At 53.9% G+C, this 13,539-nt stretch overlaps 1 protein-coding gene across 1 annotated transcript in view; it reads right to left on the bottom strand.

Annotated features, from left to right (window-relative positions):
* Positions 1–3,691, bottom strand: part of GALNT16 (polypeptide N-acetylgalactosaminyltransferase 16) — a 106,996-nt gene extending 103,305 nt beyond the window's left edge. Inside the window, exon 1 of the mRNA XM_052646356.1 lies at positions 3,161–3,691. Within this exon, the coding sequence (XP_052502316.1) occupies positions 3,161–3,337 (177 nt within the window). The 5' untranslated portion in view covers positions 3,338–3,691. The remainder of the gene's footprint in view (positions 1–3,160) is intronic.
* Between the last annotated feature and the right edge of the window lie 9,848 nt (positions 3,692–13,539).

Below are 13,539 nucleotides of genomic sequence, written 5' to 3'. Positions count from 1 at the left end.
TCCACCTCCTGCTTTGGCTGCTGTCCAGAGCTAGCGAGCATCAGTGTAGGTTCAAGTAGATATCCTCAAATCCACTGCCTTGCCCATAAAGCACAGCATGGAGAAAATCACAGACCCTGCCACCTCGCAAGCAGCCATTTACTGATGAAGTCAGTATCTCTCCTTCTTTAGTTTGACAGATTCCATAACCAGTTTTGCACATCAAAATTTATGACACATGGGCTGGCAGCAGGACAGAATATTAAAAATCAGGACCTCCCCAAGAAATCTGGGCCATCCGGTTGCCATGCCGACACCCCACAATGCCAAACAAGTGTCTCCAAGGTCCAGAAACAACTTGGCTGGCTTCGGATCACCCAGACACTGTGAAGCCAGAGCTGCCTCCTGGCCCAGGCTGTTATGCAGACCCTCCCTTTCTCAGCTCAGCTCTCTGATCCCCCAGGGGAGGGATGATGATGCCTGTCTGAATTTCCTTAGCCTCTGTCAGCAGAGCTGGCTGCATCATTCCCTAAGAATCTGAAAATCCACGTGCGGCACATTCTGGCCCAACTAGACAGGGACATGTTTTGAAATGGCAAGAAGACCAGTGAGAGGTTAACCATGGATTTCAGACAGAAAGCAAATCTTCAGCTGCACCTGCCCCTTTTAAGCTGAACAAAGGGTTTATCTCCTGGAGAAGCTGAACATACATTCCTCTAGCTCTCTAGTTAAGAGTCAGGCTGGAGCTGGAATAAAGTATTAGTGGGATATGACACTTGGATCATTGACGGCTCCCAGAGATGAGCAGAAATCGTTCTTCACTCATTTAACAGTACTTCTTAAGTCTTGCTGTGCTCATCAAGGTGGGGTTGCATGAAGCTTCCTGCACAGTCCCTGAGTGATAGCTGCCACTCAATGAAGAGACAGGCCGATAGCTGAGAATCCCAATGAAGTGAAATACCCCAGAAGATGGGAATGCAAGGCTGTGTCAAAGGCAGGGTGTGACTGGGGATCAACGCCCAGGGAACAGACATCCTGGGCTTAAAGCCTAAGAACAGCGAGGGAGCGGGCTACGCCTGGAGTGGCCGGAGAAGGCTCTGCTGCTCACTGCCGGGAACTTCCACTCTCCCTCTCTTCCTGCACCTCCGTTCCTGGCTCCCCGATTCTTCTTCATACTTGAAACCCAGCTTCCAGTTCACAGTCCTCTTCTAATCTGCCGCAAGTCCGACCACAAGAGAACAAGGAGAGGACGTTCACTGCAGCTCCCATGACCTCCAATTTCTACCCCCTCAAAATGAGTGCCACCCACATTCAGCAGCGCCCCCCAAGCCCCCGGCACCCTCCGGGGCTCTCAGAGTGGCCTGGCCCGGATTTTGAAGCGCAGGCACCTGTGATGAGACCAGCCTGGAGCTCTGAGCAGCAGTTAGCTTCTCTGTGCTCTTCCCTTCCATTCCCCCTCATCCCCTCCCCCTCTTCCTCGAGCTCAGACCCTCCTCCCATCACGTCACCACAGAGAAGGACAGAGCATTTGGGCAGTCTGCGTCTCCCCTGCCACTCCAGGCCCGCCTACTCTGGGCCAGAGCTGGCCCTCTTGGAGAGCAGGAACGCAGCAGCTTGGATGAGTCCTTGCTGTGGAAGCTCCCCGGGGTCGGTCAGGGGCCGCTCCTGGTTTGCCCAGTTCTGACTCTGATCTATCTGTCCACTCAGATCCCAACTCTCCGGGATCTTGACCCAGGAGGCTTTTTGCCTCATCGGCCTGTCTGTCCAAACGTCCACAAGTGCTTTGAAAACGTTGTGCTAGTGGTAGGCACCGTCAGCTCAGAGCAGAGCGTTTCACCTAATCAGGGCGCAGTCCCAGAGAGCTCCACCAGAGGGAGAGATGGGCATGGGGGAGTGGGGCTGGGGGAAAACCCGGGGGCCCCAAAGTCTCCTCAGGCACAGCCTGGAAATGCTCTTTTGCAGGGGATAGCTACTTCTTTCCTGGTAGGTAACAAGACACGGAATCTGGGACAGGATGGGAACACGAGAGCCTTCCACACAACGACAACCTCCCTACAGACAGCACTCCGTTTTCCGGGGATTCGGCTGCCTTGGCACGAAGACCTCAGATTCTCCTCCACACAAGCCTTCGCCCTCCTGACCCTGCGCCTCCCTGGGGGGCTCCTCAAGGCCAGGCCTTTCGGAATGGCCACGCTCAGCCCCACACTCCGCTCCCCCAGGCGGCCCCGCCCCTTAGCCCAGACCCGAGGGTCGCCCAAGGGTCTCGCCCACCATCCGCCCCCATCCGAAGGACGCGGCCCGCCCGAGCGCGCCTGTCGCGGGTCCCGGAACCTCCCGTCTCAACAGGTGCCCCTGCCACACACAGCTGTCACCCGGGGCCCAGGAGGAGGCGGTGACAGGCACGCCCCAGTCCAGGCCCCCAGAGCGTCGGGAGGGCACCCTTGCACCTCCATCGAGCCCCAGCCATGCCCCGCCGTTCGCACTGACGTCGCGGGGCCAGACACTGCTAGTTCACCCGTGGTGGTGGACTGGTGTTGGGGCGAGGGACGCCTTCAGGACGAGACCTTTCCTGGATCCAGAGAACCCTGGGGGTAGTCGTAGGGAGTCCTCATCACAAGCAGGTTCAAGTTAACCGGGTCTGAGAAGGGGGCTCGAAGTCCAGCACAGCCCCTAGTGACCGTGCCTTACCCAGCGTCCTCACCCCACGTCTTTTGCCCCCAAGAGGCTGGAGAGGGGGAGAGCACGGCCACCCACGCGCTTAGCAGCGTGCGGTTCCCACTGCCCGCTCGCGGTGCGCAAGGTCCAGCTGCCTTCGCGGACGCATGAGGCGGTGGTAACCCCTAACCCCCAACTCCCGGCCTCTGCGCCCCGGGCCCCGCGGCGCAGTGCCGAGAGCGCCGCCACGTTCCCAGTCGTGTGCGCACGCCGGGCCCACCAAACTTGCAGTACTTTCTCCCAGCCCCCACCCGCTGTCACCCTCCCTCCATCCCTGCGCCCTGGCCCCGCTAGCCCGACAGAGGTTGCCATAACAACGGACAGGAATGCTCCAACGTATACAAAGCCGGCGGAGCGCGGCGGGCACGCAGCCCCCGGCCCGGCCCCGCGCCCTCTGCAGCCGCGCGGGGCTAGGACGCGCGCCGCGGCTCCCCGGCCGCCCACCCCGCGCGCAGCGCGTACTCACAATGAGCGGGATGGTGCGGTCCTCTCGGAGCTGCTCTGGCCTCCCGCCCGCCCTCTTTGCGCCCCGGCCGCCGGAGGATGCTGCGTGGGCTCGGTTGTCCTGCCATAAGTAGTAGAAAGTGCCCAGGATCCAGGCTACGGTCAGAATGGCGATGGCATTGGCGCGGATCTTCCTCATGGTGGGCGGGCGGACGCCCGGAGTAGGGGCCCGGGCCGGCGTGCTCTCGGGGCCGGGGCGGGGGCCACTCTCAGCCCCAGCTGTTTGTTTTCGCTCGCGCGGGGCTGCTCGGTCCTGCAGAGCAGAAAAAGGAGAGAGGTGGGGGGTGGGGGGGGGGTGATAGGGAGAGACAGGAGCGCGGAGCGATCCTCACGGTCCTAATGCCCTTCAGCCCCAGGCGCGCGCCTCCCCCGGGCGCCCATTCATTCGCTCGCAGAGCCCGCCCAGCGCTCCAGCCCCGGCGGGTTGCCGGGCCGCTGCGCCCCGGGAAAGGAGCGCAGCGGATGCGAAGCGGCGCGAGAGGAAGGCCCGGCGAGGCAGACGCCCGCGGCGGAATGGCGACGGGCCAGAGCCAGTCTCGACTCCAACTGCTCCGCGACCGAGCTCCCGGCGCCTGCCCCCGCGCGGCCCGGGTCTGTCCCGCCTACCTCCACCCACTCCCGGACCGAGCGGCCCTGAGTCACCGGCTGGAGATGCGCGACCCCGGCCGGGGCCCGCGCAGCGGAGCTGCAGTTCTGGGGCTGCGCTCTGAACAGGGTTTAAGATGTGTTCGGCGAGTCCTTTGGGAAGGGGCAGCTGGGTGCGAGGAGAGTCTGGAGTTTGCATCGGGATCCTCCGCAGCCTAGGATGCCGAGCCGCCAGAGGGCCCGCCCCGAGGAGGGATTGGAAGCCGGTGCACTTGACATTCGAAGAGAGCGAAAGGGAAGAGACGCGGCTTCGCAGCCAGTGAAAGGAGATTGTGGGTACAACCACCTCACCTCTTCCGTTGGCCTGGGGCTCCCAGCGTTCACGATGCTTCCCTCCACCCCGCCTCGTTGTCCACTGGACAACTCGGGGGTATCGTCGTCACCGTTTCATCAGGAAGAAGGGAGGAGGCCAGAGAGGCTGGAAGATTCGCCCGAGGCCACACGACTAATTAGTGGCAGAGCCCATTCTAGAAACTACCTCTCCGTCTGACACTTAAAGCAAAGTTCAAAACACCGACACAGAAACCAGTGAGATTCTGCCCCGGCTCTATGTGAACTACTCTCACTTCCGAGCAGACAGCAAGGTGGGCTAAGTTAGTTCTAGGAGACCAGCGCAGGATCAGGCATGAAACAGACACTCAGGGAATAGATATTAGATATTAAATAGATATTAAATTAACTAACCAAGCAGAGGTCACAGAGGAAGAAATACTGTACCGCAAGGCAGTCTTAAGGAAAGGCTTCTCAAAGAAAGTGGATAAATTCTTCGAATAAAGTCTTAAGAGGCAGGAAAGGGGAGGACAGGGCAGGGTGTGAGCTCCATGAACAGCCTGAGAAAACGTCCAGAGGATGAAAGTACTTGATGCTTTCAAAGAAGAGAGGTACCTGGTGGTGCTGGGTACCAGGATCTGGAAAGTTCTTGGTGGGAGTTGAGGTTGGGCAGGCTGAGGCAGTCTGGACCCAGGAGGCCCTTGCATGTGAGAGGCAGGGTTGTCAAGGAGTTTGTGTCCTCCTGGTGCTCCTGGACACTGGCTGGTCTGAAAGACCACCTCGGATCCTGGCCTCTAAATGAAGCTGGCAGATGGTGAGGTCACAGCTCATGCTTTATCCTACCACCTCCATCAGCACCCCTCCTTCCCTGTTTCTCCAGCAGCAGGACTGAAATGTGCATGTAGTAGACGCTCATACATTTCCATTGGAGTGAAGTAAATGGAAGGAAGAAAACCTGAGTGGGTTTTCTGGCTGCAGAAAAGTCATCGTTATAACTGCAATATCCTTTCCTCACTCTGAAGTCTCACCACGAGGACAAATCCAAAAATGACCCTTGCAAGAATGTGACCCTAAGAAGGGTCATGGACAAAAAAGGATCTCACCAAGAGCTCTGTAAGAGTAGTAGGGAATCTGAGGCAGGAGGAGATGGTAACAGGAGCAATAGGAGAAGGTGCGGGGATTCCTGCCAGCCTTGCTGTCCCCCGTCTGCCTTGCCTGGAGAGTTTAATTAGACTGCAGCAGGGACCAGGATTCATTTCCACAGACCAAGAAAACCACTGTCCAGCCACTCTCTGGTTTCTGATGGGGCAGATCCAGTGGTCATGTTCTGTCTGGGAAGCCAGGGAGACCTTGCGCCTTAGGAATCAGGCCCCACAGGCATCTCCAGACAAGGAGAAAATGTAAGGGAACTGCCATCCTGGTGTCCCCACCTCCATACAGGCTCTCAGGTCAGCCAGATGGGAAGACTCGGAGAATGGCCCTCTGTTGCTGTAGGCTGCTCCCTCCATCAGCCTGGTCTTTGCATGTCTAGTTGCCTTTGGTCATGAAGAACCGGGTAAGAGGATGTGGAATCCAAAGACATCCCTTCAGCATGGGGGATGAAGCTGGATCAGGCCAAACCGAAATCAGGCTGATGGGTTTCTGATGGCTCCAGAAGGAGGGCTCCATGAGGGGAGGGAGGGAAGGAGGATCTGGAATTTGTCAGGATTTCTGTGAGTCTCACCCCTTATTCCCCAGGGCTCAGTGGGGAGGATGCCGTACATCTGCCCCAAGTTGTCACTGCCTGGTAACTCTGTCCCGAAGACAAACTTCCCCACTCAGTTCAGTTCAGTTCAGTTGCTCAGTCATGTTTGACTCTTAGTGACCCCATGGACTGCAGCATGCCAGGCCTCCCTGTCCATCACCAACTCCTGGAGCTTACTCAAACCCACGCCCATTGAGTCAGTGATGCCATCCAACCATCTCATCCTCTGTTGTCCCCTTCTCCCGCCTTCACTCTTTCCCAGCATCAGAGTCTTTTCAAATGAGTCAGCTCTTCGCATCAGGTCGCCAAAGTATTGGAGTTTCAGCTTCAACATCAGTCCTTCCAATGAATATTCAGGACTGATTTCCTTTAGGATGGACTGGTTGGATCTCCTTGCAGTCCAAGGGATTCTCAAGAGTCTTCTCCAACACCACAGTTCAAAAACATCAATTCTTCGGCACTCAGCTTTCTTTGTAGTCCAACTCTCACATCCATACATGACTACTAGGAAAACCATAGCCTTGACTAGACAGACCTTTGTTGGCAAAGTAATGTCTCTGCTTTTAATATGCTGTCTAGGTTGGTCCCCACTCACTCCTCCTCACCAAAAAAGAAAAAACCACCAGAGTGTAGCCTCTCTGGGGGGTGTTAGACTTCACAGGCAGCCCCTCTTTAAAAATAAGCACAGGAAACTTCCCTTGGGGGTGGGGGGTGGGGCTAAGGGGGCAAGTGATTTCACGCTCATTTGACCCCCAGAAATTTGATATAGACAGAGGTTGAGTGACGAGTTGTTAGTCACAGGCACACTGGAAGAGTTGGGAACGCGCAGCTGCCACTGTGGCTACAGCGCATGGTCATTCTTCCAGATTCTAATCCCAAATAGACACAGAACTGAGGCCCAGCCCTCCCTGAGATGGATTTCAGTGTTCAGACCAGGAGCATTGTTCCCTCTCTGGGCCTAGCTAGGAATGACTCCGGCAGAACTGTAGAAGCAAAGCAACACCTAAGAGACTTCGTGGTGCCTAGCAGTAGCAGCAGCAGCAGCAGCAGCAGTGAACTTTGAAACCAACAACGGTTATAATAATAGCTACAGTTCGCTGAGTTCCTAGCAGGTGCCAGCTGTCAGGCCGGGATCTCACACGCATTATCTCTAAAGGCCCTGAAACTTGCAGGTGGCTCAGGGAAGCTCTCAGTTGCAGAGAGTCACACAACAGGTGGGCGGAGGGGCTGGGTTCAGTCCCATTTTTCATACCAGTGTCTGGGCACCAGTGCCCGGCTTCTGAGGCCACTGGGGAGTCTGCAGAGTGGTCAGAAGTTCTATGTGCAGCGACCTCACTTCCCGCTCTGGGCCTCCATTTTCTTTTCTGGAAAAGAAGGGATGTAGAGAGGTGACCTCCAGGTCATCCATTCTGGACTCCAGCTGTGCCATTTTGGACTTGCAGTTCCTTGGGCATTGTTTCTCTTGTGACATCCCTCTTGGACACAGTCCCCTCCTCTTTAAAAGTGCTGAAACCAGTACTCATGTAAGCTGGGCAAAGTGCCGCATGCTCCTGGCATTCCAAGAGGTCCCAGGGAACTGTCTGCCCCTGAGAATTTGATGCATGGATTTGAGGCAGCGGGGGTGGCGAAGAGGTGGGGACGGTAACAGAGGGCAGAAAGGATATAGGTCTGTGTGAGGCCCTAGCTCAAGTTCGACAACGTGAATTCAAGCACTGGTCCCGTCACATGTGAGAGTGGTTTGGGCAAATTCTTACTCCTTCTCTTAGCCATGGTTTCCTCAACTGGAAAATGGGGCAGTGACAGCCCTTAACTTGTAGCATTGTTGGAAAAGGTCGGATGAGATGAAGCAAGTAACACCCAGTGCTTGGGAACCACTGGTCCTCTGAAGGCCCATCCTCACAGGCCCTGCTGCTGACTGCCGGGGTGAGGAGACTCCAGAAGGGCCTGCCAGGCACATGCAGGGGACTGCTCACTAGGGCTGCAAAGAACAGATCCCAGGCAGGCCTCTTCAAGGCCCAACAAGGATGACTGTCCTGCCCCATAGGTACATGGCTGCCTCTTCCAGGCCCTCTGCTCAGCGGGCTGGGCGGAGGGGAGGAGAGAGGCAGCGTGGGGCCCCAGCCTCTGCAGGCGTCCATTCTTGCCAGCACAGCCATTGGCATCCATTCTTGCCAGCACAGCCATTACCCTAGAGACACTGGGTCACTTCAGAAGCCTCTTGCCCTGCCTGCAGCTGCAGCAGGGGCCCAGGAGGTGGGTGAATTGGGGAGCTGACTAGACTCCCATGTCTGCTCTAAGCAGTAAAGAGGAGGCAGGGATGGTGAACACAAGGCATGTTACCGTGAAACAGGCACTGTGCTGATAACACGATCTCAGAATGCTCTCAATGACCCTGTGAGGAAGGCGCGACACTCTCCATCTCACAGATGGAGAAACTGAGGCCGGTAGAGGTCACTCAGCCATCAGGCGGCACAGATGCTACCCACTGCCTGCTGTCCCCACTTAACATACCAGCTTGTCTGAGGAAAGGTTATTTATAAGTTAGGTTTCTACAAGCCATTATAGATCAAGGAGGGGACCTGGCTCTTTGAAGGAACTAGAAGTGCTTTTCTCAATTCTTTTTATTTTTTTAGTTTGGGCTGCATGGGGTCTTCCCTGCTTCACAGGGCTTTCTCTAGTTGCAGGGAGCGGAGGCCACGCTCTAGTTTCGGTGCGTGGGCTTCTCGTTGCGGTGGCCCCTCTCGTTGCGGAGCATGGGCTCTAGGTGCGCCGGCTTCAGTAGTTGCAGCTCATGGGCCTAGATGCTCTGCAGAATGTAGAATCTTCCCGGACCAGGGATCAAACCCGTGTCCCCTGCTTTGACAGATGGACCCTCAATCACTGGACCACCAAGGAGGTTCTCGAAGAGTTCTGTATCGGTGATCATTCTATTTGACTGGAGAAGGAAATGGCAACCCACTGGAGAATTCCATGGACAGGGGAGCCTGGTGGGCTTCAGTCCATGGGGTCGCAAAGAGTTGGACATGACTGAGCACACAGCACATTCTATTTGACTGAGAACATGGCTTTTTATATCAGTTTCTGCCACTGGAGTGTAAGCTCCCTGAGGGCAGGAGTTCTTGTATGTTTTGTTCACCTGTCTCCCCGGTCACTGGTGTGCAGTGCCTGCTTATTGAGCATTTGTTGGTGGAAGAAAGGGGGGAAGAAGATGGGGAAGGGGGTACTCGGCACTTCTCTGTTAAATCGAGGGCCTGAGAGACCGTGCAGGACTAGAGCCCAGAGAAAGGGCATGAGCCACCTGGGTCAGTGTGGGCTGGTGTAGTGAGTAACCCAGGCTTCCCCTCAGGGCTTCCGCAGCAGCAGCTGTCTGCCCCCCAACCACAGGGCCAGGAACTAAGCCCCGCTACCCCAGACGATGGGGTGAGAAAATCCACTATGGTCCCACCAGAAGTCAGGGGAGGAATGACCTTGATTTGGTGAAGAACTGCAGGAACTACAAACATTATTACTGATCATGAGGTGACCCAGCTGTTGCCTTTGGGAATAACAGAACTGCAGAGTCTGAGGGCTAATTAGAAATGTGTCAAATGCTTTTTCTTAACAGCAAGGAATTCCTTCAAAGGAGAAGTGCATAAATAAAGCCAGCTAGTCAGCAGGATTGGTCCCGGAGGCAACGCCCTTTGCAAGCCCTCCGTGACCTCCCCATCTCACTGCCTGTCTCCTTTGCCCTGTCCCCTCCGCCTCAGCCTCTGAGGATCTGAGTGGCACAGGTCCTCAGAGAGGACCAGATGGCCCCAAATGTCAGGCCACTGCCTGTTACATGCCTGTCTCTTGCCTTTGAATGAGCGTTCCTCTGAGCAGGGCCTGGCAGTCTTCTTTTGTGTATCTCCAGTGTCTAGCACAGCGCTGGGCATAGTGGCAGCTCTCACTAAGTATCTGTGCAATGAGTAAGTGAATGAATAAATATCTAGGGTGGCAATCTGCTGCTACTCCTCATTCTGTCCTATTAAAATGTCACCTAGACCACTCTAAAGGTCCATCTAGTCAAGGCTATGGTTTTTCCAGCGGTCATGTATGGATGTGAGAGTTGGACTGTGAAGAAAGCTGAGCACTGAAGAAATGAAGCTTTTGAACTGTGGTGTTGAAGATAATAGTAAGCCAATGCCTGTTTGCCCACTAGGGTGGTATTTCCAGTCTTTCTTTTTTTTTTCTTCAATTTAAAAATGGTATTTATTTGTTTGGCTGTGCCAGGTCTTTAGTTGTGGCATATGTATTCTTAGTTGCAACATGTGGGATCTAGTTTCCCAACCGGGAATCGAACCCAGGCCTCCTGCATTGGGAGTATGGAGTCTTTTTAGCCACTGCATCACCAGGGATGCCCCTTCCCTTTCCTTCTTGAACACCTACCATGCCAAGCACTTCTAGGTTCCAGGAATACAAGCATGAACAAAAGCTGATTCCAGCTCCTGAGGAGCCCAGTCACCGATAATATGGCAATAGGCACAAATGGTCACCACATGGTATAATAGACTCTATACAAGCACAAAGGGGCCTTTGTCATATGGAAGAAGTCATCTGTAAGCTGAGTCTTTTAAAGGGTAAGCAGGTGGTGAAGATAGTGGTCGGTCGTTTAGTGTGTATGGGGGAGAGGGTGGTGATGGTAACCAGGTTAGAGATGGGCCAGTTAACAGGCGTCTTGTGTGCTTTTGTAAGCAGTTTGGACTTATTCTGGAGAGCCATGAAGAACCACCCAAGATTTTTTCATAGGGAATGACATGATCAGTTATTAGTTTTAGTGACGAGGCTGAAGACCAGTGGCAGGGGATCACGATGACACTGTGATAGTCCAAGCAAGCAACGCTGTGGGCCTGGATTAGGGCAGAAACACTGCAGCAGAAGAGAAGGAAGGTAGACTCGAAGGATTTGGTGACCAGTTAGAGGCGGAGGTGAGAGAAACTATTTGAGGATAACATGTCCATTTCTTGGTAGGAGACAAGTGCTTTGGTTTAAGGTAACCACTAATTGAAATAGAGAGCACAGGAGGAGGAGCAGATTTCGGAGACGTGTTCTACTGAACTTGAGTTCTCTGTGATCCACCCAGGGAAGGGAGTTTTAAATCCAGGTCTGGTGCTCAGGAGAAGGGTGGAAGAGGTCAGTTAGGCAGAGAAAACCATAACACAAGTGGGGCAGAAACAGCTGGGAGGCCACCTGTACCTAGCACCTGGGAACGGGGACGATGGCGCATGCACCAGAAATCAGGACCTCTGGATCCCTCGTGTGAAGACGGAGAGACAGAATTAGCTTTTTCCCCTGTGAGATGCCCTGTTTCAAGGCTCTGGACCCAGGTTCTTAGAAATACTCATCTTTTTGGCAAGGACCTCATCATTTGGTACATGTTAGGACAGACCTTTCCACCTAGGTCTGGAACAAAATTTGGCTCAAAAACAGGTCAGTGATAAGACCAGAGAGCATCTGAATTGAAAAGAGGCCTTAGTCCTGCATTTCCTTCCATCTAATGGTGCCTATAATCGAAACCTCCATTTTCCTTGAGAACTAGGAAGTGGAAATTAAGGGAATGGTCCAGGATTGGTATATATTTTGAAGCTTTCAGCAGGCTGAAAATACCCGTCGATATATTTTGAAGTGTAATTTCCACTCCCTCACCAGCCAAAATAATTGAACAGGAAGAAAGAGCTGTTAATGCAGGAGGCATATGACATCAGATCCACGTTGCCTGCAGATTTACCATTTCAAAGCAATTGAGGGTTTTTACAGCCAATGTTTACAGTCATACATGTCCCCGCTCACTGAAGCCACCCTCTGAAGCCATCAAAGGGCCCATCAATCTGGCTTGGACACTGAAATTGTTCACAGTGTCTGGAGCTGATGTCAAAGCAGAGAGAATTTTTTTAACTTATGATGCTATTTTGTCAGTACATAAATCTTAGGGTGTTTTGGCCTGGTAGGTGGTATAAACCGCTGGGGCTGCCAGTACTCATGGAGCCAGTGGAGGCAGGGCTCCATGATGGCCTGGCCAGGCCCAGCTTCCTCTCTCACTTGGCATCCCTGACCCCAGGTTCCTGCACAGATTGTCCTCTTACTCCAGTCTGAAGTGATTTTTGCCTCCTGCCCAACCAAAAATGCCTGCCTCTGCCTCCAGCCCAGCGACAGTGGATCCAAGGGGTGTAGATTCTTCAGCAGAGCAGAGGGTCATGCCGCTTCTCACAGTCTCTGCTGGGCTTGGCAGGAGAGACAGACAATAGACATTTTATAAGTGTTCATCTTCTGTCTGCTGCCAGTGCCTCTGCGTGTGTGTGTGTGCACACACATGCTATTTTTCAGGTCTTCAACTTCAGATCTTTCCTGGAATTACTGATTTCTTTCACTATATTTGTGTCCAAAGGAAATTTCTAAACCCACGTCCAATCATTTGCCTTTCTTTCCATTTCATCACTTATCTTTCCAAAGGCCCTTACCTACAGACAGAGCATCTAGTATGTTCTTGGACACTTGGAATGATTAGGAGGTGAGGAGCTGGGGTTTCAGTCCTAGTTGTACCATAAGCCAGCTTGGTGATCCTGAAAAAGTCCGAACTTATCCGAACTTCTTTCTCATGTTTAAAATGAGGGGTTTGGTACAATAAGACTCAGCAGGTCCTTTCTAGGGCTAGCATCTTATTATTCTGTTTACTTATTTTAATTTTTTAAAACCATTCTGTGCTCCAGCAAGAATTATTGGCAATGAACTGAGATGCAATTTTCTTCATTCTCACTGGGTCCCCTGGCACATATTACATATATACATATGTATCCAAACAATTGCAGATGGTCCATTGCCTGAAGAATCTGAAAATTTCTAGGATACAGAGACCTAAAAAGGAAATATTGGAAGAATGTGCAAGAGATTGTAACATCCAGGGATACCTCTGAGGAGTGGACCTTGAGGTGAACAGGAGCGGGAGATTTCACTGTATATTCATTGTTTTATACCTTTGGGTTGCCACATGCACTCATCACCTCTTCAGTGTAAAACTTTTTTAAAGCAAGAGTGATTTCCTTTCTCTTTCTTCTACCGCAGGCCCCTCTGCAGCTCAGCTCCTAGCCGGGGAGGAGGAGCCCCTGGTGGGGCTGGCGTCAGCCTCTGGAAGCTGCCCCTCAGCCCAAGCCCTTGCTGGCCAACAGCCCAGCTCCCCCGGCGCCTGGAGGGGGTCTGTGGACGCACAGTGCTTCCGGCTGCCCTTGCTGGTGGCTCTCTGGCTGGGCTGTCAGAGCTGGTACAGGACCCCCATTCAAGGGCCAGCCCTGATGACTCCAGCAGCCAGACAGAGGCAGAGGGACCTACGAATTCAGCAGAGAGGGAAGTGCATCCAGCCTTCAATCCACCAGATCTGGCCATTCCCTTCAAAGACAGACGGCCTTTTGTGGTGTGGTGTTTTCTGCTGCTAATATAACATGAAGACAGAAACATAAAAGGGGCAGAGCTGAGTGGCGAGAAAGGGTCTCCAAGGCGCCGTCTTCTCCCCACGCTGCCCGCCTCTGCTGGGCAGAGCCGGGCTGTGGTCCCATGTGCCTGTTTTCCCAGCCCTGCACCCCAGCTCCTTCTCATGGCATCCACCCGGCCTTCCTCTTCACCTCCTCTCCTGACTGTCCCCTTCAGTGGGTGCTGGGCCCTCCATCCCTCCT

Source organism: Budorcas taxicolor, chromosome 10 (genome assembly GCF_023091745.1).
Source record: "Budorcas taxicolor isolate Tak-1 chromosome 10, Takin1.1, whole genome shotgun sequence".
Taxonomy (NCBI): domain Eukaryota; kingdom Metazoa; phylum Chordata; class Mammalia; order Artiodactyla; family Bovidae; genus Budorcas; species Budorcas taxicolor.
This window is presented reverse-complemented; position numbering and strand designations above follow the sequence as displayed.